Here is a 27,295-nt window from a genome sequence, read left to right on the forward strand (position 1 = left end):
GAGTTCCCAAACTGTGGGTCGGGACCCACTGGTGGGTCGCGAGCTGCATTTGAGTGGGTCGTGAAGAGCCAGAAATCACTGAGAGCGGGCTTGCTTAAATTGTGCTGTGCGAGTCCGCGCAAATTACAGAGAGCCAGAGCAGTCAGATTGCGATGGATTCAGGACCCACGCAGTTAATGGAGACTGATCTGCATTTCCCGCGAGGAGGATACTTGCATCAGTGAGTACGTATGTTGGCTGTTATGTAGGATATGTTCATGGGGTGCAGAGCCAGCTCCTCGGTCCTGCTGGCAGCAGCGGTGGTGGCTAGACTGGTGGCAGGATTCTTACAGCTATAGCGGACAGAGACAACAGCCTTGGTGTAATAGGAGGACCAGGTGGCCTGGCGGTGTCAGGAGTTCATGGCAGCTTCTGTGACCCGAGTGGAGGATCTGAAGGAGAAGAGCAAGGACACCAAGACCAGCATAGAGCTCCTCATCATGGAGACTCTGGGTGAGGTGTGATGGGCCCTGGAGAGGGCAAACAGGGGCTTCACCTTCACTATGGACCCCTGGGAGAGGAAGAAGGGTGAGTGCTATATAGCCTTATATTTAAATATTAAGTGTATTCAAAAATAAATTGATTGATATTTCTAATTTAACATCCCCCTCCCTTTAAAATATGCATTATTATTATTTGCATTTATATAGCGCCAACAAATTCCGTAGCGCTTTACAATATTCAATTACAAGCAAGTGGGTCCCGAAAAATAACTGTATTCAGAAATGGGTCTCGGCCCAAAAAAGTTTGGGAAGCCCTGCCTTAGATCATCCCTAGTGAGTATGAGGAAAAAGACCATTTGTCAGCTTCATAACTGAAGTTCTCAGGGGCACTCGAGAAAAAAGCAGGAATTCCATGACATCACCTGGAGGTGCTTGGAGAGACTATATTTTATATCATTAGAGCATTGCTTTAAATTGAACAAGTCACAAATTTACATTGTTCAAACTGGCCAAACAATGTCTGCATGGGCCTTTAATTTTCTGAAACTCATCTGTGTAGTCCAGGATCCCACCAACACTTGAACATAGCAAGCTGATGCCTTGATTTGACGTTGAATGTTTGATACAGCCCTAAGTGTCTATTCACACTGATACGACTTGTCAGACGACTTGGTCAGCCTGACAAGTCGTGCACCATCGCTCCCAAAGTGTAGTACAGGACCGGTTCTAATAGGAGCGACACAAGTCGCTCCGACTTAGAAAAAGGGTCCTGTACTACTTCAGGGCACGCGACTTCACAGGTCGCCCCCTAAGTCGGAGCGACCTAATGTGAACGGGGGCTAAATGTTGCCGTGTTTGCCATGTTTAGTATTTTAAAACCCATTAAATAAGCAATTGTTTCAAATTCATATTCATTAACCCCCCAAGCGATTAAGGATATTAATAGTATTTATAATGTCATGGGATTAGAATATGTCTCTGCGTTTCACTTTTCACTAGCTGTTTATCCTTTGTTCTTTATTTTGTCAGTTCCAATTGTTTCCTTGCATGTAATAATGTCAAACTAAATATAACATAACAAAATCATCTGGAATCAAAAGCTCAGTAAGATTAACATTATCTGTGTTGAGATTACTAATATATGAACCATTATAACGTGGACAAATTTAGTGTAAAATGATTAAAAATTCAGACAAGATTGTGTTTTTTTTTTTTATATATATGTTACGGAATAGTTAGATCCTCTTTTAAGTTTTTTTTTTTTAAGGCCTCATGCACACAGGGCATTTTTACAGTCCCTTTTAGGAGCGCCAGGCATTTTTTTTTTTTTTTTGCAGTTTAAAAACGCCCATCCATGTTATTCTATGGCCTCATGCAAACACAGGCGTTTTAAAGCTGTAAGTGGCATAGGCGTTTTCAAGCTGCAAAAAAACCCATAGCCAGCACATTCTGCGGACCAATGTTACAGATTTAAAACATCTGACTATACTAAATGCAGCTTACCGCCGCATACAGCGTTAAGCAGCATCAAACGTTTTTTTTTTTTCTGACATGTCAAAATAAATGGTTCCCTATGAGAGCCCATTGATTTGAATGGAAGTTGCATCCAAGTCGGATCATGATGATTAAACTTGTGGTGCAAATTGTGCTCTGAAGATCTTGAAGGGAAACTTATGCCAAAATGAAAAAAAAAGCAATGTTGGGTCCTCCCAAGATCCATACCAGGCCCTTTGATTCTGGTATGGATCTTGAAAAGGGAACCCCATGCCAAAATGGGGAAAAAAAACGTGGGGTCCCCCTAAGACTATACCAGACTCCCATCCGAGCATGCAACCCGGCAGGTCAGGAAAGGGGAGGGGAAGAGCGAGCAAACCCCCCCCCCCTCTGCTCCTGGACTATACCAGGCTACACGTCCTCAACATGGGGCTTCCGTGATTATGCCAGCTCCGCTCTTTATAGCGTCTTATATAGCCATGGGATGAGGCCACCTGGTGACGTCACCCAGAGACCCCGCCCCCTGTGTCGTCACGTGTCTTCATGTGACGACACAAGGTGCGAGGTCTCCAGGTAATGTCACCGGGTGGGCATGCCCCCATGGCTACATAAAAAGTTGCAAAGAGCAGAGCTGGGAAAATCACGGGAGACAGCATCAGAGAAAGACCGGGCCGGCGGCGGAGAAGACAGCAGCGGTGGAGAGGACCGGTAGCACAGAAGACTGGAGAAATAACACAGGAGGGAGAAGATCTGAGAGAGAAGATTGGAAAAAGAAGACCTGAAGGAGAAGATCGGAGAGAGAAGACCTTAGGGAGAAGATCAGAGGAAGATTTTTAATAAAGGACTACGCAAAACCATTTCTTGTCATTATATTCACTACATTGCCTTTTTTGGGGAGAATGGGTAGGGGTACAATATATACAAAATAATATAAATCAGCGCAACTCAGTGGATGACTACATCCTCTCAGGTGTAGAAGTTGTCTGCCCAGGAAACAGATCATTAAGATCAACATCAGTACTTTAGGATAGCAATACCAGTGAGATAGCCTTATGGGTCCAGTGCTAGTTCTCCACTTTTCTCAACTAGACAGCGAATAGGAAGAAACCACATCATCAAAGCAGCAAAGTGACCACCTGAAGAAAAAACATTCTCCTGTGCAGTCCAAAAGAGAGCACATTTTTGACCCATCATGTCACATGACCACTGATTTAGTTTTAAAAAAAAATCTAAAAACTTGATTCATGTAGCTCAGGGATTTGTTAGAAGAGAAGGATGGTAATAGGTAGAGGATTGGAGAAATCAGCTCCTTTGGCATCAGCTTTCAGTATTGAAAATTTGCCTAATGGCCCTTAAAGGATTAAGGCCCTGTTTGCTTTTACTTCATTACATTGGTAGACTATGAGAAATATGATTCAGCTGTAGTAGTGTAATTTTATATATTATACTAAACATTCTTTGCATTTTACAGGCTTTTCAACAAGACATTTTATACACTTCCATAAACACACAGCTTTGCTGTATAAATACATTAAGCATTAAAGTTATTAAAATACAACATATTAAATCCTTACAGCTAGAGTGAAAGATTACAGCTCCGGGCTCATGCACACTGACATTTTTCTTTATCTTCATTTTCTCCTGTGGACATGGGATAACTATACTTGTTTCTTTTGGCTGGGACCCTGTTGTTTCTCACGCTGACGCTTACACTATAGAACCCGTTATAGGACACAACAGTCGTGTAGGGGTCGAGTGGAAGAACTACAGTGGGCAAGGGAGAACGCCTGTGTTGAAAAGCACTACAGGTGTGACCAAGCGCAGGCGCGTTTCCATGCATTTTTCCGGTGTAGGGCAGCCCATTCATTTCAATGGCATGCCCTACATGCGAGAAATGCAAAAAGAAGTCTCAGACTCTTTTCCAAAAACACACCGCACTAAGCGGCATGGTGCTATGGAACCATGCGGTTTGGCGAGCAGGAAAACCCACTATAGCAAATGCGTACAGGTGCCATTACCAATTTACATAGTGTAGAAATCTTCCACTGGAGACCTTTTTTCCAATGACAAAAATAATATCCCCAATGGGACACAGATGGCATAAACACAATTGGTTTTGGCATGGTTTTTTAACCTTTCCCTATTTTACCCAAGACTAATAAAAAGGATTGGCTTTACATACACTTTAAGCAATAGAACGGACTCATTGGAGCTTGATAAGTCAGGGCCATCAAGTTCAAACCCACCAGTTTATATCTCTAACTTACTTTTCAATGCTTTTTCTAACTCGAGACAAAGATTTTCTAGTTAAAGCAGGAGATGCTCAAATCACCCCATTTGCAATATTTGCATAAAGGTATGTACACACTATTGGGCTTATTCAATGAAATAGACAAAGTGCAATACAGATGTGCAAAGAGCAGCAATCAACAGCAGCCAACCAGAAAGCAACTCTTATCTGATCTAACTGCAGGAAATTGACATTTAGCTGGTACTAATGGGTTACACTGAACATGGCACTGCATGAAGATTGCACAGCTGAATAAGGGGCGGGGGGGAGGGGGGGTTGGGGGATAATTTATTCAAACTAGAGTAATCAGAATCTGAAGCATCTGTGCATGGCAACTGCATTGGGTGTTTGATGATCATAAAGTGACAGAAGCTGTTTGGTGGTCAGCCATTTTTAGCCATTTTAACCCAGAGGAACCCCTAAAATCTTTTCAAGGTATTGAGGAACCCTTACCAAAACCAATTCATCTGGATTTAATGAAAGAAATGTCCCTTACATTTGTGGTCAGTGGTAAGAATACCCCATTTACTGTGGTGGTCAGAATACCACCCTTACAGACAACTAAAAAGATGATGTCATGATGCTGGCTCGGTCAAGTGGCGTTGGGCCTGGGACTATGCAGGCACACTCAGAGGGAAGGTCAATTAGCCACAGCTCAAGGAACTCCTAAACCTTTAGAGGAACCCTGGCTTTCCAAGGAACCCTGGTTGGGAATGGCTGGTATATGTACTGAACAACGTGAAACTTTTCAGGAAACAGCTATGGCCTTTACAGTATGCAATCTCCATGAGCAAACATGCAGCATGGTTGCCAGATAATCACTGTACACACAAATATACACTGCTCCAAAAAATTAAAGGAACACTTCGAAAACACATTAGATCTCATTGTGGAAAATAATATCATGCTGGATATCTATACTGATATGGACTGGGTAATGTGTTAGGAATTAAAGGATGCCACATTGTTTGATGGAAATGAAAATGATCAACCTACAGAGGGCTGAATTCAAAGACTCTCCAAAAATCAAAATGAAAAAATTATGCGGCAAGCTAGTCAATTTTGCTTAAATTTCATTTCAGCAACTCAAAACGGTACTAAGTAGTTTGTTTGGCCCCCATGTGCTTATATGCATGCCTGACAATGTCCGGGCATGCTCCTAATGAGAAAAAGGATGGTGTCCTGGGGTTTTTTACCTCCCAGATCTTGACCAGGGCATCACTGAGCTCCTGAACAGACTGAGGTGTAACCTGGCGGGTCATATAGACCAAAACATGTCCCAGAGGTGTTCTATTGGATTTAGGTCAAGCGAGCGTGGGGGCCATTCAATGGTATCAATTCCTTCATCTTCCAGGAACTGGCTGCATACTCTCGCCACATGAGACCGGGCATTGTTGTGCATCAGGAGAAACCCAGGACCCACTGCACCAGCGTAGGGTCTGACAAAAGGTCCAAGGATTTCATCCAGATACATAATGGCAGTCAGGGTGCCATTGCCTAGCTTCTAGAGGTCTGTGCGTCCCTCCATGGATATGCCTGCCCAGACCATCACTGACCCCCTACCAAACCAGTCATGCTGAATGATGTTACAGGCAGCATAACATTCTCCACCACTTCTCCAGACCCTTTCACATCTGTCACATGTGCTCGGGGTGAACCTGCTCTCATCTGTGAAAAGCACAGGGCGCCAGTGGCAGACCTGCTAATTCTGGTGTTCAATGGCAAATTCCAATCAGGCACCACGGTGCCAGGCAGTGATCACAGGGCACACTAGAGGACGGCAGGCTCTCAGGCCACCCTCATGAAGTCTGTTTCTGATTGTTTGTTTAGACATTCACACCAGTGGCCTATTGGAGGCCATTTTGTGGGGCTCTGGCTGTGCTCATCTTGTTTCTTCTTGCACAAAGGAGCAAATACTGGTCCTGCTGATGGGTTAAGGTCCTTTTACGATCCTGTCCTGCTCTCATAGAGTATCTGCCTGTCTCCTGGAATCTCCTCCATGCTTTTGACACTGTGCTGGGAGACACAGCAAACCTTCTGGCAATGGCACGTATTGATGTGCCATCCTGGAGGAGTTGGACTGCCTGTGCAACCTCAATAGGGTCCAGGTAGTGACACTGACCGTAGCCAAATGCAAAACTGGTGAAAAAAAGTCAGAAAAGATGACTACCGAAAAAAAATGTCAGTGGCCTCCACCTGTAAAACCATTCCTGTTTTGGAGGTTGTCTGATTGTTGCCCATCTAGTGCACCTGTTAATTTCATTAACACCAAAGCAGCTTAAACTGATTAACAACCCCCTCTGCTACTTAACAGATCATATCAATATCCCAGGAGATTATTTGACTTGATTCTATACTCTAATTTAAAAGGGTTCCTTTAATTTTTTTGAGCAGAGTAGTACAGTATATGCATAATATCTGTGCACATGAGCCCTCAATTTCCCTTATACATGACAGCATTTTATATGTACAAACATGGCCTTTCACATACTACTGGCTATATATAACCTGATGACGACATGGCATATCTAAACCCAAAAAGAAAAATGTAATATATTACAGTTTACCAATTCTAAAATGTGTTGGCTGAATTTGTTTCCTTTTTATACATTTCTTTGTTATTTTCACCTGGTGATTCAACCACTAACACACCTCCTGTTAGGTTGTCTCCACCCTATAGAGACCAATGGAGCCATTCTTGGACAGCAGCATTGCAACCTGTAGGAGGGGGTTATTAGATATACTAGAAGATTTAGATAGACTTAATTAACAAATTTTAGGCAAACTCATGCTAACATTTTTTTTAGGCATTTATATATATATATTTTTTTTCCATTCAGGGATAAAGGTTTTACATAAATGAATAAACATATTTTAAGCACCCTTGTCAGTGGTAAATGATTTGTCTCAATTTTCTAATTGCCACTGGACAGCTATGTCTGTTAAAGAAAGTTGAAAAGTAACAGACTTACTGGCAGGATCACAAGGTGAATATAAAGGGGAAGAACTGTTAAGCAGCCAATTAATAAATGTTTTTGAGTTTAGATATGCTTTAATACAAGGTAATTTCTGATCTTATGATCACCAAAAGAAATTGGATAACCTCTCTCTACTGTCCAAATGATTGCTTGGCCAATGGTATTTTCATTGTGTCTCATCACCTTTCAGACTGCAGTCTCGTACACACCTCCATATATGACATTTGTTACAAAATAAGGTCCATATGTCCTACTGGTGCCTTTACATCTCCTGGAGGTCAGATACCACATATGACATATAGGGTCCATCTAGAAATTGCTCAATATCTGTGTGTTTGACCAGCCAACATTTGGACATGTGTGCTTGTGCTGTGGAGTCCTTCAGGGATTTTATAACAAGAGCGGCAGGAGCTGTTTGGTTATTTCTCTTTAAGACGGCTGAGAAGGTCAAGTCATTGCTCTGCTTCTGCTCGGTGACTTCTATGTGGCTGTTTTGGAACTGACCTAAAGAAATAAACAGGATTCATTTTTACACATAAAATTGTTGAGTAGAAAATATATTAGAACAGAGAAATACAGTTTTTATTTATCTTATTTTTTTATTATTTGTTAACATTTTTATATCTTTTGGTAATACCCTCGACCTTATATTCTCGCATCTCTGCTCTGCTGGCAACCTCACCAACACCCCCTTTCCTCTCTCTGATCACAACCTCATCAGTTTTACTGTATCCTTGCCTCAAATCACCCATCCCTCCAAGCAGCAAACAATTACTTGCAGGAACCTTCTCTCCTCTATTCTGCTACTGACCACCTACATAACATAATCTCTCCCCTGTCCTGTCCTGACCTGGCCACCTCTGTTTATAACAGTTCACTCTCATCATCACTTGATGCACTTGCTCCTCTAACTACACGCAGAATCAGGCTCCGACCATTGCAACCCTGGCAAACTGACAACAGTAGAAATCTCAAGAGACATTGCAATGCTCTTGACCGGTGGCGTAGAACCAAATGCCCGCAGGACTTCATCCTATATAAATCTTCCCTCCAAACATACAATGTATGCTGCCTCCATGCTGCCAAACAAGCCTACTTTGTCTCTCCTATTATTACTACCCTATCATCCAGTCCCCGCTGGCTCTTCTCAACTTTTAACTCTCTACTTTGTCCCCCTCCACACACCAATTCACTCACTGCCCAAGAGATTGCCAATCACTTCAAAGACATGGTTGATGCAATACGTGAAGAAGACACCTCCACTGTACACACATCTTCAACACTCAACATACCTTGCCTAACTGCACAGTCAACACTCTCCTCCTTGGAACTGGCTACTACTGAAGAGGTTAAAAAAAAATTCTCAGATGCCCATCTAACCACCTGTTCCCTGGATCCTGTTCCCTCACAACTACTACACTGGAAGGGTTGGTCAGCAATCCTAGGTTAAGGTTGAACTTGAACAGTGCAGAGTTACTGATGTCAGGACTAAAGAAGTGGAGATGAAGGGTGTTTTGACCAAGAGCTGTACATTATGTTTTTGCTACAGTAAAAACATTACCAAGGCTTAAAGTGTGGACATTTCTTATTTCTGGCGGTGGGCCTTGGGCTGGGAAATGTAAGTGACCAAAGATGTCGGAGTTCCTCCATGTTACAGGTGTGTGTACCCTGTGCAGAAGGCAGTGGGTGGGACCCTTGGCCAACATGGACATTATTGGCAACGAATCGGGGCCCTGCTAACATCTGTATACATATTGCTCGACAGGGCTGTTTTTCTCAGAGAATAGGTGCAGGTACTCCCCTCTTCTAAGTCACCCCTTGTCTCCACCCACCTACCCACCTGCGAGCGCTGTCCTTTGGTTCCACCCTCTACATCCCCACCAGCACCCCCCCCCCCTTTTAGAGAATACAGAACCAAGTATCATGTTGTGGTTCTAGGTAATTTGTATGGAATTTGTTAATGATAACTAGAAAAGCAGTAAAATAGATCCCCTGGAATCAGCAACAATAGAACCCCCCAACAATAGATCCCCCTCAGCAACCATAAATCTTCCCCTGCAACAATCCCCCCCCCCAATAAATCCTCCCCTGCAACTATAGACCCTCCCCAACAACAATAGCCCCCCAGCAACAATAGTTCCCCCAAGCAACAATAAATCCTCCACTGCAACAATAGCCCCACTCACAACAAAATGCCCTCCAGCAACAATAGATTCACCCAGCAACAATAGATCCCCCAGCATCCAGCATCAATAGGCCCTTCAGCTCACCCCACTGACCCCAGCACCCCTTTGCCATTGCATACATTCAGACTGGAGGTGCCTGAACTGCGTTCCCCCGCGTTCCCGCTGAAAAAAAAGCTCTGTTGCTCGATCCTCTCAACTGAGGAGGCTTCAAGAAAGGGGGTTTAAGAATGCAAGGAACCTTTTTATTCTTAAGCCTCATAGTGGTATTGTGTAATTTTAATAATCTTTACTTGGCTGTGTACAAAATAACAGTGATTGTGTTTGTGATGGAATTGAATACTATTGAGGAGGCTTCAAGAAGTGGGGTTTAAGAGTGCAAGCAACCTTTTTATTCTTAAGCCTTTTAGTAGTATCATGTAGCTTTATTATTCTTAACTTGGCTGTGTACCAATAACTATAATTGTGTTTGTGATAAGATTGAATACTATTGCTACATCCACAGTGTATATTGTCTACATGTGAAACTATGTACATGTTACAGTGCCTCACCTAACAATCCTTTACAGCTGGAAGACAAGCCATTTCCTCTACCTATGTAGAAACCCAGGTGATTCAGCTGCAGGTACGTTGGATGCTGGTAGTGATGAAACATGACCAGCAACTCCACATTGCGCCCAATCCATATGGTGATGTTGGTGGAAGGGGATATTCTTAAAGCCAGTCTGGGTTTTCGTATGAAAGCTGGTCGATTAACTGGGAGAGTAAGTTCCTTCTCCCCTTTGAGTGTCAAGCTGTCCAAAGTTATGTTGATGATATAGTTGGAGCGTGGCTGGTTGATGGTGATGGTTACAATATTGAGGTAGGTTCTTAGCCGGTCTTCATGGCCAACTCGTGGTGGGGCCTTTATCAAATGACCACTCACGGTGATACCTGTTTAGGGCAGCAATAGATCAAAATTCTATTGACAAAAGACACATTCATTTTTATTTGACTTATTCTGGCTTTAAAATGTATTTCCAACTTCATAGCCAAATTGGGATAACACTTACCTAATGTTTGTTATATGTTCCCATTCACAAAGCATTTCTTAAATTTTTTTTTTTTAAAATGCTGCTTACTTTTTATTTTTATTTGAATGGGTTACCATAGGTAAAAAGATTTGTAATCATACACAATGACCTGTAATCAATTTATAGCCAATATATTCACAATTTATAGAAAAAATGCAAACATTTATATTGTTATTCAATATATATCAAAAAGCAAAATGTAATATATTATATAATTCTCTCTGTAGACTCACAAACATAAAAACATTCAAAAAAGGATATCCAAGCCACACGTGAGACTAATGTCAAAAGAAAACAAACTTAAAACAAAAGTTGGCTCTATGGTGATCACTACAGATAAAATGTATCATCTATAGAAACTGTATATCCAGAACCAATGTCTCAAGTCCATATTCCAAAAAAAGGGTGTCCACACCAAAGTCCACCTATATATCCTGCATAGAATAATTTTCATAGGCAGCACATTAAATAAGTAGATTGTATACAGTGAAAGAACACCTCCATCAAACTGATCATTCCACTTTTTAGTCTTATGTATAAATTACCATCAGTGATGGAATATTATCACAAACAGTGTGAGCAGGGTGCAGAACACACAGAGGCCCAGTAATATAAACTGCATATTATAACAGTGCAACAAGGTACAACCAGGCCCAGTGGTTGCGCACAGCCTTCCAGAGCCATTTACAGGATACAAAGCATCAATTCTGTAGCTTGGAGAGATTCTGACAGCTTCCGTAAAGAGTCTGGTCCAATCCACCTGAGAGGTTTCCAAAGTAGAGATAGCATAGTCCTTGCGCTTTGCCTACTCTTCTGTAACCTTTTCCTGCCTCTAAGTGCTGTCCCTGACAGATGGGGAATCTTTCCCTACATTCACACAATGTGCGCCAAATCCGGGGGTCAGGGGCATTAATAAGTTCTGCCCTCACCCAAGATGGCCACGGAGTTCATGAGGGGCCCAGCGTCCAATCAGACAGCTGCTCCCAGGTGACCATAGGAAATCATAGATGAACTAAGTTCCCCATGACTTCCTTCCCCTTCTGTATTGGCGACTTAGCTTAGCGCCACCTACATTGGGGAATACAGAATGCACTTGCCTACAACCTGGGCATATTTATACAGGTATTAATGATTATGTGGCATTTACAGTATGTCTAGAGGTTGGCCATATTCTTTGACCCTGTGTACAGGGGCGGACTGACAACTCATGGGGCCCCCAGGCAATAGGAGATCATGGGGCCCCCTGTGTCCCTGGCCACACTAAAGTCACACCCACACAAAGCCCCACCTACATCTCAGCTCAGCTGCATAGAGGGGGCATTTAAATATCTACTAAGGTTATTCTGAACAATATACAGTCCTATGTAGAATCCTGCTCCAAAGAAAAACTTGAAGGGCCAGTTCACACTACATGCAGTCCAGTGCGTTTTTTTTTTTTCTGTATCCAAAAACGCATGGAAAGTAGGTTATATGTTTTCCAATGGTCCACACCAGTGTTTGCAGTTCCAGTGCATTCCAGTTCCAGAAAAAAAGTAATACATGCTGCATATTTCCTGCTTTGGACTGTACTGGAACGCTGTAAAAAGCATCAAAAACATTCTGGAATGTACTGGAACGCACCTAAATGCACCAAAAAATGCACTGGAACACACATCCTTATTTAAAGTTAGGAAAAAGAGCAGGGAAAAAATGCACTGGACTGCATCAAAAACGCACCAAAAACTAGCATGCAAAAAAGCATCTGGAATGCATCCGGCCTGCGTTTCTATGGTGTGAACTGGCCCGAAAGGGAATAAGTATTTTTTACAATATTTTTAAAGTAAGCTGTGCAAATGGGAACACATAAACATATACTAAGGATGAGTTCCTAAATTTTAATGCAATGGTGGAAATATGCTTTTGGGGAGATTTACTTAAACAAATGCACTCAGAATCTGGGGCAGCTGTGCATGGTAGCCAATCAGCTCCTAACTTCAGCTTGTTCAGTTAAGCTTTGACAAAAAACCTGGAAGCTGATTGGTTTTTATGCAGAGCTGCACCAGATTTTGCACTCTCCAGTTTTCGTAAATCTGGGGAGGGATTCCTCCATCCACCTCTAACCATCTATGGCCAACTTAACAGTAGCTAAGTAAATTATCCCATATATAAGACATTCAAAAATGAAAGCTTGTATAAACGTTTAGGCAATATAAAATGTCATGTATACCTGTAACTGGGTCATTGAGGAGTTTTAAAACATCGCCTGGTCGTCCATCTAGAGTAAAGCACAACTTCTCCTGGATCTGAGGTAAATTCACCACGAAATGTGGATCTCCATCAACTGGTAGGGTGAAGGGAAAAATAACTTCAGCTATTTCATTCAGAGACAATACAGGGAACAAGTAAACATAATCAGTGAGGTACTAATCTATCCAAGAAACACATAAATGTAATCTAGGTAAATGTATGTCTTTGCAATCCACAGCAGCAAGAATCTGGAGCAGTCATTGTTAACCAGAGCTCCTTCAGAGGTTTCTATGGGCTCATTGAGCTGTGGCTTGTTGATCTCCCAGTTGATTGTGCCCATATCGTTCCAGGGCCAACACCACTTGGTAATGTCAGAGGCATGACAGAATCGATCTATTCAGCTATCTGTAAGGGTGCCATTTTGACTACAACATAAGGAGAGCCTACTGACCCCCAATAAACTGTTTTGGGTTTTTTTTTTTGCATGGGTTCCCTGAGACCTGGAAAATATTCTGAGAGTGTTCCTCTGAAAAGTTGAGAAAGGCTGATCTATTCTAGAGAGGCTGATCTATTCTATTCATGTGTTTACTGGTGTTGTACTTTTTGAAGTGGTATCCTTTGGACACACATTGGAACTATAGAAGGGGCTTGGAAAGCTACAGAATGTCTTCAACATTACAGAACAAGTCCAGTTGAATGTGACCAAACCATGACCTGGATAAATGCATAGGTGTGCACAGCCTACTGCATTAGGCTGTGCACCTTAAAGCTCAAACACATATGCCTGTGCATGTGTATATATATTTTTTATATATATATGAAATGCATTAAAGATTACAAGGGAAGGGTTAACTGGTAAAGAGGAGACAAAATATTGAGGAACACTGGCCTAGAAGGTACCAACAGAATCTGATCTGTAGAATTTACTCACCAGAAGACATAAAAGTCTGAAGCAGAGGTGCACCAGCAGGTACTCCTTTCAAGAAAGGGAAATAGAATGTATAGTCAATATATAGTTTTACAGCATTTCCTTTATGTATACTGTTGGCTAGTTACTGTACAGTTGCTGTCATCTGAGAACAAAGGAACATAATTATTGTGGTCATTGGTGGCCTGAAAATGCCAACAAGGGACTCAACTGGATGAGGGTGCGCATCCCAATGCTCTTAAGACCACCGAGATAAAAATGTAACCTTTATTTCAGGATTTTGAAAGTATGTTTCATGACCATAAATGTAAATTTCTATACGGTGAGGTAAAAATAAGAAATATTATATAGTACCTCCAAGTAACATGACTCTATTAAGTGAAGTCCCATATGGTACTATCACATAATTACCCAAAACAGTTGTAAGATATATACCTGCGCATACTTACCAGTATGGTCTTAGAGGATGCAGATAGCCAATGTGGATGGTGTTCACCAGTCCCACCATGAAATGTACATTATTAAAGAAAAGAATAGTGTCTAAAAATTCTATCTCACTGAGAATCTATAAGCTATCTCTCTGGTGGCCTATCAAGACCTATCTCTCTCAATCTTTTTTCCTTTTTTGCTGGGGTGAAATACAAAAAAACGCCTGCCAAGACATTGTTTTTCTACTAGAGATGGACATGTTGAATATGTGGCTTGTCCATTAGTGGTGTTTTTGCGTCCACATGGATGAACGTACCCGCATTACATATCTGAGAGAGATAGGTCTTGATAGGCCATCAGAGAGATAGCTTCACATTCTGAGTGAGATAGGATTTTTAGACACTATTCTTTTCTTTCTCTATTAACCACTTTCTGCCCATGCTTTAGCCGATAGAAGGCTACAGTGTGGGATTCCAATGCCAGGAGGGCGTCAATAGACTTATCCCTGTGATTGCACAGTGGCCCTTTATCGCGTAATCAGCTGTCAGCCAATGACAGCTTATCACGGAATTAAACATTTTTTCCCCTCACGATCAGCCTGAGGAGAATAGAAGAAAGCAGGTAACCGGCTTTTGTTACAGTGACATCGGTCTCGATATGTGCCCGCCAGTGCTGCTAATCAGTGCCAACTAGTGCCACCTATCAGTGCCCACCACCACCACCTATCAATGCCCACCAGTGCTGCCGATAAATGCCCACCAGTGCCACCTATCAGTGCCCACCAGTGCTACCAATCAGTGCCCATTAGTGCCTCATTATCAGTGTCACCTATCAGTGCTACCTTTCAGTGCACTGAAAGGTCAATAAAGTTTTAATTATCTTATTGAAAACAAACTCTTGTGGACTTTATGTGTGTAATGATGGCTCCACAGATATGTAAACAAACCACATAAACCAGTTACAGCATAGTTATAGTTTCTTTATGGGCAAGAGTGAGTCAAAGAGTACAATAAAATAAAAATAATTTATTGACTTATAACAATAATACAAAGCCTTAAATGGGTAAAACCCTTTAAACAAAGATTTTTGTGAATGGGTAAAGGCCCATTGTGTGAGAGGTGAAAAAGTATAGAGGATTTTGTGACAAGTGAGAATTAGGTGACCTGAGCGGACATTTAACTCTGTTTTTCCATGTGTGTTTGGAACTGGGTCCAGAGGAAAAGAGTACTAGAGGTAGTCCTATGCGTTTCGGCCATATGGGGCCTTTTTCAAGGATTTGTCACCAATTCTAGGGATAACAATAATATACATAAGAATTCTTGCATAAGCTCAAAAAAGAAAATATGAAAAAAGGTTCCATATAAAATGTATAACATACATATTTTTTGGCCCGATCCATGCATGTATATGCGCCTTCCTCAAGTTTCAAAGTTGCAACGGGAACAAAAAAGCTGCTTCCCCTCATCCAGTCAGATAAACCCTCATCCAATTAAATAAGATACATTTTTCTGGTCCCAGTTTTGCTCTACCAAATTCATTCCTTCATATACTTACTAAGGAGGGCGAAGAAGAGTATAATCTATCTTACTCTTCCCTGCTGCTCCATACCTCCCCAAATAAACCTGCAAAAATACAAAACGCACAAACAATAAACAGCCTTCTTTTTGTTATTTTTCTGCAAATCACTGTTGTTTTTTCCAAACTTACCTGTCTCTGGATATACATGCCCACTTCATCTTTGGGTTACCACACTGGTCGTCAATCCAGATCTACCCAGGCACCTTAAGGTACACCTTCCTACCCCAGACTTGACAAACTGCTGTTTATACTTATAAATGTGCATGTATGACATGCTTGTATACTGTTTATGTATTTATTTATTTACCTATTTCTCTCTGAAGATTGAATATACATAAATACAATGCCTATTTAAAAATGTTCAGCCCAACATGCAATGCCCAATCTCCAGCTTCTACTGAACCTGGCACGGCCTGCCAATGATCGGGAAATCGGAGCCCTAGGATGGTGATCGCACCTCCGCAATCCCCGCCCACCTAGGGATACTCAGGACTAAGTTCAGTCGTGCCGGCGGCCTACGTGACACGACCGGTGTTCCGTGAAAAAACCATACCCGTGAGAAAACCATACCCTCGTCACTTCCGGTGCACCTACGGAGGGTATGGATTTCTCACGGTAGTTACACTTGCCGCCGTTACATTAAAACAGCTCCTCTGCACCATGAATCATCTCCGCTCCTTCCCCTCTCACTTCCCTGCTCTCAGGTAATAAATATAAAAGCGGATCACGGAGCCGAGATCGGCGTCATTTACATTACATAAACCCGCCGCCGCTTTTATATTTATTAGGGGAGATTAGGGAAGTCACAGGGATAGGAGAGGAGATGATTGATGTTGCAGCCGAACTGTTTTAATGTTACCGCCGCAAGTATAACATTACACACACTGCCGTGATAATATCATACCCTACGAGCATGCGCACTTGTGAATTTCTTTGCTGTTCAATTACGTCTCCTGGGCTCTGAGCATGCGCACTGCTGCGCTGCTCAGCTGTTTCAGACAGGAAGTGACGAGGGTATGGAATTCTAACGAGGTATGGAATTCTAACGTTACACCGGACAGCCGCCGGGATGCGCCAGAGCCTCTGCGCGTGCGCACCACTTGGACGGTTATGTCAGGATCACGTCACGTGGTGCCGCGCAGCGCCGTTATGCGCATGCGCGACCCACATAAAAGGCCGGGGAACACTCACAGGTTTTCAGTCCGTCCCCGCAAGAGGGAGAGGACGGACCTGGAGACCTATGCTGCCGCAACTCTTACCATCAAACTTCCCCGTGTTGAATACCTGCTTCCAAGTAAGTGTTTAAAGAAACTTCTAAGTCCACATGAAATAGTATACTTACTGAACAGAATAATTTGGAATGATAACAGATTTCCTCATTATCTGCAATTTGTACTTTAAAGCCACCAGATAGAATCAACAAAACACAAAACTGCATTTTGGCAGACACCCAGCCTACAGAGGTAAAACCGTGAGGGAACCCACCTGGATCCCACAACTAAGGTTAAACATCCCTGTTCAACCTGAAGTAAATATACTTTCTTGTTTATCACAGATTTCCTCTGCACCAATATGGCTTGACATACATGATTGATGGCTAAACATATTTTTTCCTCCCAATTCAGGATGGTTAAATATTACCTGTGAAGCAGCTTTTTTGTTCCCGTTGCAGCTTTGAAACTTGAGGAAGGCGCATATACATGCATGGATCGGGCCAAAAAATATGTATGTTATACATTTTATATGGAACCTTTTTGCATATTTTCTTTTTTGAGCTTATGCAAGAATTCTTATGTATATTATTGTTATCCCTAGAATTGGTGACAAATCCTTGAAAAAGGCCCCATATGACCGAAACGCATAGGACTACTTCTAGGACTCTTTTCCTCTGGACCCAGTTCCAAACACACATGGAAAAACAGAGTTAAATGTCCGCTCAGGTCACCTAATTCTCACTTGTCACAAAATCCTCTATACTTTTTCACCTCTCACACAATGGGCCTTTACCCATTCACAAAAATCTTTGTTTTTACCCATTTAAGACTTTGTATTATTGTTATTAGTCAATAAATTCTTTTTATTTTATTATAATCTTTGACTCACTCTTGCCCATAAAGTCCCTACCACCGGGTATGAGGCACCCAAAACCTTAAATACTAGACTACGGGACGGTGGCAAAAAACAACTAAAGGGCTCCACTGAGATCAAAAACCCCCTTTTAATAGTTATAGTTTCTTACCATCATAGTCAATTTCTGGCTCCATGAATGGGTCTACTATCATTTCATAATCAGAATCTGCAAAACCAGGATAAAAAAATATTTATTTTTTTTTAAATTCATAATATGGTCACATAGGTTTATAAAGGGAGGATGTTGGGGGAAACATGCAGAATATGTAGATTAGCATACATTGGGGAGATGTACTATATGTTGATGGCATTGCACAAGTGTCCTTCAAGTGCTGGTGGAATGGTATAACAAAGTCACAGATCAGCAGCAAAGCTGGTTGCGACTTGTGGTTCTAGCACCATATGGTCTCTCCCACCTTGGTGCTGCACAGGACTGGGAGGTATAGGCATTGCCGGATTCCTCCTGCTAATTTGTACAGCAGCTACAAAGCCAGTACCCACCCAGTCTTTCAATTAACCCTACTATTCAGCTGTGCTCAGGCCAACAGACATTGCCTAAAAAGTAGGTTAATTTTCTACCCAAAGACTCTTGTTGGTGTTAGTTCCTGTAATCTTGCATTCCTGTTTCTCTGATTACAGATTTTGGCTTGTATTTTGACAATGCTTATTTGCTGCCCCCAACTTTTGGCCTGTCCCCTTTTTCAAACTGCCCTTTGACTTTTTACTATACTCTGATTCTACCCCTTGTCAGCTGCCATCTGAGCAGCTGTGCACAAGGGTCGCTACCTGACACATCCACCAGGAAAATCCACACCCTCTTCAAACCAACCTGCATATAGACAGGTGCACTGTCCAGCTTGATCCTAAGCCTATTCCAATTGAATAAAGAACAAGTAATTAAATGCTCATTATCATCATAAGGAATCTGAACAGTGCAATCTTCAATTTAAGAGAAGTTGAAATGTTCTAGGGTGACCCAGTTCAAAGGAAGGCTTTCAAATTTAGGCCGGCCATACACGGTTAAAAATCTGAATGCTGAATCACCGGTTAATGAACAGGCTGAATGCCTATTTACCGAATTATTTGGATACAACCAGTCTGCCATATTCTCTTGTGATTATCGCTAGCGGCTGCTATTGCAATATAGCAATAATCGCTGTCTTTTCCCTGCAGGGATGGCTCCCCCCGCCAGGAAAAGACAATGGCCGGGCAGTGTTGATGGGGGAATCAAGCAAATTTCTTGATTCAAAGAAATTTACTCCGTGTATGGCTTGCTTTAGAGTCTTGTTTCAAGCCATTACACTGAAACAATAATTCAAAATAATGAAATCCCAAAATGAAATTCCATAACGTAAAACAGATTTCCTTCTCCACAGCATGAATATCCAACACATACTTTTCGCAGTGTTCTTACTAAGGCCCCTTTCACACATGCTGTCCATTTGTCCTTTTTTCATCTTTCCATTGATGGATGAAAAACAAACATCAGTGCATTCCTATGGAAAAACAGATGTAAATGAATGATCATTCATTTACTTTCGTTTTCATCTGCTTTTGTCAACATCCGTTTTTTGAACGAATGTAAGCCCTATTTTTTATCAGTTAAAAAAATGGATCGGATGAAAAACGGATGCAAATGGATCACAACAGATGAAAAACGGATCACAACGGATGAAAAACTGATGACAAAGGATGAAAAACTGTTGAAAAATTGATGACAAAGGATGAAAAATGGATGACAACGGATGAAAAACTGACGACAAAGGATGAAAAACAGATGAAAAACTGATGACAAAGGATGAAAATGGTTAAAAAACTGATGACAAAGGATGAAAAAATGATGTTGACTGAAAAAAACTAATGACAAAAAAACGTGACTGAACCGATGAAATGAACGGTCCGTATGTGTGAAAGGGGCCTTAGGGTTGCTGCTCTGCCTCGGGACTGAAAAGGGGTATTGGAGAGCATCTCAAAACACTGTAGCCACCAGCTGGCCCAGAACATTGTAAAGACATTAGCCCAGGGGGCAGACAATCCTATTATTGTGGACCAGTCTGCCCCCTCCCCTCCCTCCTCCTTATTTGCTTTTGTATATCAATAAGCTGGGAAAAGTTTGCAAGCCCAGTACATTGGTTGATTTCCTTTATTAGCCAGTATATTGTAGAGCAGTGGTTTCCAAACCTTTAAAATAAAGGGTCAGTTTACTGTAGAATTTAGAGGAGTCCAATTTTGGCTAGTGGGAGTAGAAAATGTCCCAGCATCAGTTGAAGTAAACAACGCCTCAGGCATGTGGTCAGTGGGAATAAAACAAATTGATATCTGTACTGCCCCATTGTTCGTATCAGTGGTTAGGAAAGTGCTCCCTGGTTGGTGTCAGTGGGAGGAACAGTGCCCCATATCATTGGAAGCAATAGTGCCCCAATGGCAAGATAATGACCTACAAAGCCTTGCATCTGGCCCGCGAGCCACATTTTGGAGACCACTGTTGTACAGGAACTGGTCCCGGGAGCAGATGTCCAGCCCCTGCCCTATTGTGGCCCTATTTTAGATGTTTACAAACTGGCATTTTACACTGCCTGGCTTGCATGGGAGCAGCAAATCTTTCCTCTGCTCCCATCACCTGGTCCATTAAATCTAGCAATTGTACCAGTGCTGATCATATACAAGAATAGCTGCCTATTCTGTTAACCCAATGCATGCATCCAGGATGGCTGTTTCCAGGATAAGCAATGGTCTATTTGAAACACCATAGGAATCTGAACAGTGCAATCTTCAATTTAATAGAAGTTGAAATGTTCTAGGGTGACCCAGTTCAAAGGAAGGCTTTTAAATTAAGGCCGGTCATAAACTGTTAAAATCGGAATGCTGAATCGCCAGTTAATGGGCAGGCTGAATGCCTATTTGTTCTTCATTCAATTGGGATGGGCTTAGGAGTCAAGCTGGACAGTGCACCTGGCTTTTACACTGCCTGGCTTGCCTAGGAGCAGCAAATCTTTCCTTTGCTCCCATCATCTGGTGTATTAAAATCTAGCAATTGTACCAGTTCTGATCATATACCATAATAGCTGACTATTAATTAATAGCTGACTGTTAGCCCAATGCATGCATCCAGGATGGCTGTTTCCAGGATAAGCAATGGTCTATTCGAGACACCATAGGAATCTGAACAGTTCAATCTTAAATTTAAGAGAAGTTGAAATGTTCTAGGGTGACCCAGTTCAAAGGAAGTCTTTTAAATTTAGGCCGGCCGTACACGGTTTAAATCTAGAACAGTGCCCTGGTCCTGGGCAAGCTAGGTAGTGTGAAGTGCATTTGGATAAATGCCTACCTGATGTAACTATATGCAAATTTATGCTATGGATAGGTGGGGAAGAGAACCTACATCTAGAGTTACCATAAAATTAAAGGTGCAACATTTGATTTTATGTCATGTGCCACAAAGAGGGTTTGCCATGCTACACACTGTTCTTGCTCTGCAGATAAGCGAGCATCAGTGGCACAGTCTGTATTCTATCTCTTTTATATACCGGCATAAAAACAAATGCTTGGGTGACCTGAGAGTTCACCTTTATTCTTTGCATCTTATTAAACAATCCTTTTCCAAAAGTTAGAAAATATTTATATATCTCACATGCATCTGAGATCAATGGGCATCATTAAACTGAGCACTGTTATGTCAATGATGTCGCCGCACATACAATCTAATTATCTGACTCTTTAAAATGTAGCCATATTACAAGAGCCCTCTATATAAATACTACAAAGGATTTAACAAATGACTTTACATACCTTCAGTGGAATATGTTTTACTACTCACTCCTGAAAAATAAATAAATTATGTTTTATTATAAAATGCACGTTAATCTTTTTTGCATGCTCAAGTCACCTATACCCAAATTAAAGCATACTTAGTATTGTGACATTAACCACTTTACCTCCAGTCACATTGCTGCTACTGCAGCAATGTGGCTCGTTCCCGTCCAGCGACGTAGACCTACGTCGCTGGACTCCTCCCCCTGTAAGTGGCGCTCGCGCGCCACCGGAGGCGCGCTCCCGCTGTTTTCAGTCACAGCGGGAGTCGGGCCAGGGGAGGAGCGGCGATCGCCGCCGCTCTTCCCCGATCGTCGGGGAATCGAGTGAGAAGATCCGCCCGCCTGTGTAAACAGAGCGGGCGGATCTCCTAAGTGACAGGGAGTGACATAGCTGAACATCCGATCTGTCCTTGTGTCACATAGTCACCTCCCCCCACACACCTCAGTAAGCACCAGGCATACATTAACCCCTCCCTCTCCAATAAAATTAACCCCTTCCCTGCCAGTGTCAATTTTACAGTAACAGTGCATATTTATAGCACTGATTACTGCAGTAATGTCACTGGTACCCCCAAAAGTGTCAAAAATGTCAGTCAAGGGTCCGATCTGTCCGCCGCAATGTCGCAGTCCCGCAAAAAAAATCGCAGATCGCCGCCATTACGCGTTAAAAAAAAAAACAAAAATGACAGAAATCTTTCCCGTAGTTAGTAAACGCAATAACGTTTGCGCAAACCAATCAAAATACGCTTATCGTGATTTTTTTTACCAAACATAGGTAGCAGAAAACAAATTGGCCAAAAATTTTAAAAAAATTTGATTTTTAAATTTTTTGGGGGGGAATTTCACATAAAAAAATGTTAAAAATATTGTTATTTTTTCAAAATAAACGCTCTTTTTTTGTTTATAGCGCAAAAAGTAAAAAGCGCACAGGTGATCAAATACCACCAAAAAAAAGCTCTGTTTGTGGGAAAAAAAGGACGTAAACTTTGTTGGGGTACGGCGTCGCACGACCGCGCAATTGTCAGTTAAAGTCGCACAGCGCCGAATCGCAAAAAGTGGCCTGGACGTAAGACAGCAAAATCCACCGGTGGTAAAGTGGTTAAATATGAAAAGCGAGATGATAATATCACCAATGTGTTCATAATTCAGTGTCCAGAGATGGACAATGTGACATCAATTCAATAGGCCTGCAGACCTGAATTAATACCTAGTTGCTAACAAATATATATTAAGATCCTATAGACTTGTGGAGGTATAAAGTTATCAACTGTCACCTCCCAATCCATCAAAGAATCCTTCAGACCTAGCAACTGCAAAACCAGTGGTGGGGAGGGGAACACAGCGAGGATCTCCCATATTGGAGGCATCATACTGTATTAATTTTCCTTTATTGAGGGGGATATGATTAAAGTATTATAGCATCAAAATATTAGTCATAAGGAGATAAGAATTATTCTTTATGATAGTACGCACTATGAGCTGCACGTGGATTCAAACTGGGGTGCCCTGGCCATATGGAACACCCTAGGAACTGTCTAACTGGTTTTATAGATCTTGCTTGTGGCAGCCATGTTGTGTTTGGACTTGCAACATTAGGGATGATGCGCTGGTGTCATAATTCCTGACTCTGACCCAGACATTAGAACTGGCTGGTCCATATAACCTATAGCCATTTCATAAGGCAGGAATAGGGAAAAAGGCCAATAGGGAAAGGTCTATCCCTCAGGTTTCCTCTATAAAATAAATGGCATAAAGATGAACATTGCAATTCATTCGAAGCGAGTTTGGAATTTACGGTGTGCTCCTACCAAAAGGATAAAAAAATACTGCCCAAATCAGTAAGGGCCCTTTCACAAGGGCGTTCCGCATGTCCGTATATCATCCTATTTTTTTGCGGATGATATACGGACATAATGCATGTCAATGGCATTGCGGAAGTCAGCTGACATCCGATTTTCCTCCTTTGCGGTCCGCTCCGTGTGAAAGAGCCCTAAAGTTTATTTCTGTCCTTTCCCTTTTTCTGATTAGGGTTATCAAACGTAAAAAAAAAAGATAATAATAAGTGTCCTTCTAAGCTAAGAATCCATACCTCCTAGAGAGATTGTTGCATTATATTGCTAGTGCCTGTATGCACATTTGTAAGCTCACTGCTAATCTATGTGACATTGCTTGGTGTGGCTGTGCCCCTGTTTAATTTCAGCGGGTGATTGACAACCAATCTAATTGCATACAGAGTAGTCTCAGTGTGTGGAAGCTAGCGTATCTGCATTAGTCAGGGATGGATCTGTGTGTATGTGTCTATGGTTGCCTAGCAAACCACTCATTTAACAGAATCCAGGTAGTGGCAAGCCACCCTAACCATGTGTCTGGTGTAGAGGCAGTAGGAAAGATAACAATGTGCAAGGATTTCATCTTACAAATATGCTTAGTGAATCACATAGCTGCAAAACAACCCTTGGAGTATACAATGCCTTCAAAAAGTACCCCTTGAAATTTTCCACATTTTGTCATGTTATAATCCAAAATCTTAAATATATTTTATTGGGATTTTATGTGATAGACCAACACAAAGTGGCACATAATTGTGAAGTAGAAGGAAAATTATGAATGGTTTTCAAAACTTTTTACAAATAAATCTGTGAAAAGTGTGGGGAGCATTTGTATTCAGCCCCCCGGAGTCAATACTTTGTAGAACCACCTTTCCCTGAAATTACAGCTGCAAGTCTTTTTGGGGATGTCTCTAACAGCTTTGCACATCTATAGAATTACCTTTTTGCCCATTCTTCTGTGCAAAATATCTCAAGCTCTGTCAGATTGGATGGAGAGTGTCTGTGAACAGCAATTTTCAAGTCTTGCCACAGATTCTCAATTGGATTTAGGTCTGGACTTTGATTGGGCCATTCTAACAAATGAATATGCTTTGATCTAAACCATTCCATTGTAGCTCTGGCTGTATGTTTAGGGTCATTGTCCTGCTAGAAGGTGAACCTACGCCTTAGTCCCAAGTCTTTTTCAGACTCTAACAGGTTTTCTTCTATTGCCCTGTATTTTGCTCCATCTATCTCTTTAACTCTGACCAGCTTTCCTGTCCGTGCTGAAGAAAAGCATCCCCACAACATGATGCTGCCACCATCATGTTTCACGGTGGGGATGGTGTGTTCAGGGGGATGTGCAGTGTTAGTTTTCCGCCACACATAGGGTTTTGCTTTTAGGTCAAAAAGTTAAATTTAGTCTCATCTGACCAGAGCACCTTCTTCCACATGTTCGCTGTGTCCCCCAACATGGCTTCTGGCTTTCTTCTCTCTACTCTTCCATAAAGGGCAGATTTGTGGAGTGCACTACTAATAGTTGTCCTGTGGACAGATTCTTCCACCTGAGCGGTGGATCTCTGTGAAGTTACTATGGGCCGTGTGTCTGCTTTTCTGATTAAAGTGGATGTAAACGTGATTCATGAAATTTGACCTAAGCACATATATCTGTAGTGTTTTCTTATCTCTCTCCAAAGTCCTGAGTCCCGGGTCTTTCTGCTATTTGCTGCTCAGTTATCAGCATGATAACTTCTGACAAGTTCTCCAACAACTGAGATAAAACCCAGGTTGAAATTTGTGTCATGGGAGGTTGCTATAAATAGATTAGCAGAGAACTTGTCTTGTCACAGCATAGCTCTGCAAGTTTCTGCCTATGTGGAGTGGGGTTGGATGCCTTTCCTCCAATCAGCTGTCTTGGCTGTTCACCAAGAATCCACTCCCAGTGCTGAGCAGCAAGAGAAAATCTCTAACACGATTTTCAATTTCCAAAGAATATATAAAGCTGAAGACAGCAGATTATGCATGTAAGTCTTCATGTACACGGGAAGTTTGAAAACCTCTCCTGAATGCTGGAACTTGACAGTTAGTAACCGACAGTTAAAAACTTTAGCCGTTTTGCCGCATTTATATGCCGCGTTTATGGGCGTTTGCATTTGGAAGGGTTTTTACATTGTAAAATGGTCAGAAATGTATCCCCATTGAAAACACCTATAAAGGAAACACTTATAAACACAAATTACCGCGTTTAGACGTGTTTTCACGCTGTTACAAGCATTTCAAATGTCAATAAACTTACGTCTGAACACATTTTTTTGCTTTTAAAAAATGCCACTAAACTCAACTGCCTCTAAACAATTATAAACGTGTCTCAGTGTACATGGACAGATAAGATAACATAGAGGAGAGTTCAGGGGTTGCTGAAAAATGCTCAACTGCTCCTAAACGTCCGTTTATCAGCAGCAGTGTACATAATGCCTTAAACTTATGCAGGGAGATTTGTGTCATCTCTATGTATCATCTGAGGCTGCTAACTTCACTGGGTAGATGTGATGGTTTACATCCACTTTAATGCTCTCCTTGCCCATTCCTGTCAGTTTAGGTGGACGGCCATGGCTTGGTAGGTTTGCAGTTGTGCCATACTCTTTTCGTTTTAGATGATGGATTGAACAGCGCTCCGTGAGATGTTTAAAGCTTGGGATTTTTTTATAGCCTAACCCTGCTTTAAACCAGGGCAATCTTACTGAATGGGCACGCTGGGCACTTGCCTGGGGGGCCCCACCTGCCCAGTGACCCAGCCAAGCATTAGTCCCGATTTCCATGTGCATCGCGCTGCCGAACTTAGCAGGTGGCAAGCACCTGTTGGCCCTGTGCTACTGTGAGGCCACTTGGGCAGTGGAGGGGGAGCCCACAACTGCAGGAATGCCTGTCTGCCTCCACAGGAACAGGCACACAGGACAGTCGAATCTGACTCCTGTCCGTGTGTGTGTTCACCTGACCCAGCTGCCAAACTTGTAAACTGTCATTAGCCTGGCACTGCTGTACTAATAAATACAGCCTTATCGATAATTTGTACTTTTATTCTCATGGGTGATTGTGTAGGCAGGGCCCCAGTGCACTGCATTGCCCGGGGCCCTTTAATGCTCTTAATGCTCTTAAGATGGCACTTATCCCTGACCTGTCTGGTGTGCTCCTTGGCCTACATAATACTGTTTGTTCACAAAGGTTCTCTAACAAACCACCGAGGGCTTCACAGAACAGCTGTATTTATATGGAGATTAAGTGCCGGTTCACACTGGTGCAATGGAAGACATTGCATGTGATTCGTGCCGCGCTGCTATGCAAATGTCTTTGCAATGCGAATTCATCCATACAGATTGTATGGCTAAATTTGCATTGCATTCGGACCAAAGTCGTGCAGGACCCTTTTTTGGTCCCCAACAGAATCAGATCGCATGGGTGTGTCCGATTCTTGTCCGAATTGGTAGCTCGCACTGCGATATGCAAACTGATCTGGGGGTGTCATTAACTTTGTAGTGACTCTCCCAGCAGTTCGCATATGGCAGTGTGAACTGCCTGCAAGTTGGGTGCGATGCAGGAACCCGCAGTGGATTCATAGGGTTCCCACACCCCACCAGTGTGAACTGACACTAAATTACACACAGGTGGCCTCTATTTACTAATTAGGTGACTTCTGAAATCAATTGGTTCCACTAGATTTTAGTTAGGGGTGTCAGAGTAAAGGGGGCTGAATACAAATGCACGCCACACTTTTCAGATATTTGTAAAGAATTTTGAAAATCATTTATCATTTCCTTTGTACTTCACAATTATGTGCCACTTTGTGTTGGTCTATCACATAAAATCCCCAAAAATACATTTATGTT

General features: G+C 42.1%; 1 protein-coding gene across 1 annotated transcript in view; it reads right to left on the minus strand.

Moving 5' to 3' along the window:
* Positions 1-7,274: 7,274 nt before the first annotated feature.
* ITIH6 (inter-alpha-trypsin inhibitor heavy chain family member 6) overlaps positions 7,275-27,295 on the minus strand; it is a 106,698-nt gene continuing 86,677 nt past the window's right edge. The window contains exons 10-15 of the mRNA XM_082263922.1: positions 21,581-21,610; positions 17,901-17,957; positions 13,658-13,702; positions 12,707-12,820; positions 9,980-10,360; positions 7,275-7,748 (exon numbers count right to left, since the gene is read on the minus strand). Coding sequence (XP_082120048.1) covers positions 7,507-7,748; positions 9,980-10,360; positions 12,707-12,820; positions 13,658-13,702; positions 17,901-17,957; positions 21,581-21,610 — 869 coding nt within the window. The 3' untranslated portion in view covers positions 7,275-7,506. The remainder of the gene's footprint in view (positions 7,749-9,979; positions 10,361-12,706; positions 12,821-13,657; positions 13,703-17,900; positions 17,958-21,580; positions 21,611-27,295) is intronic.

This window comes from Pelophylax lessonae, assembly GCF_965119305.1.
Source record: "Pelophylax lessonae genome assembly, chromosome: 7".
Lineage (NCBI taxonomy): Eukaryota > Metazoa > Chordata > Amphibia > Anura > Ranidae > Pelophylax > Pelophylax lessonae.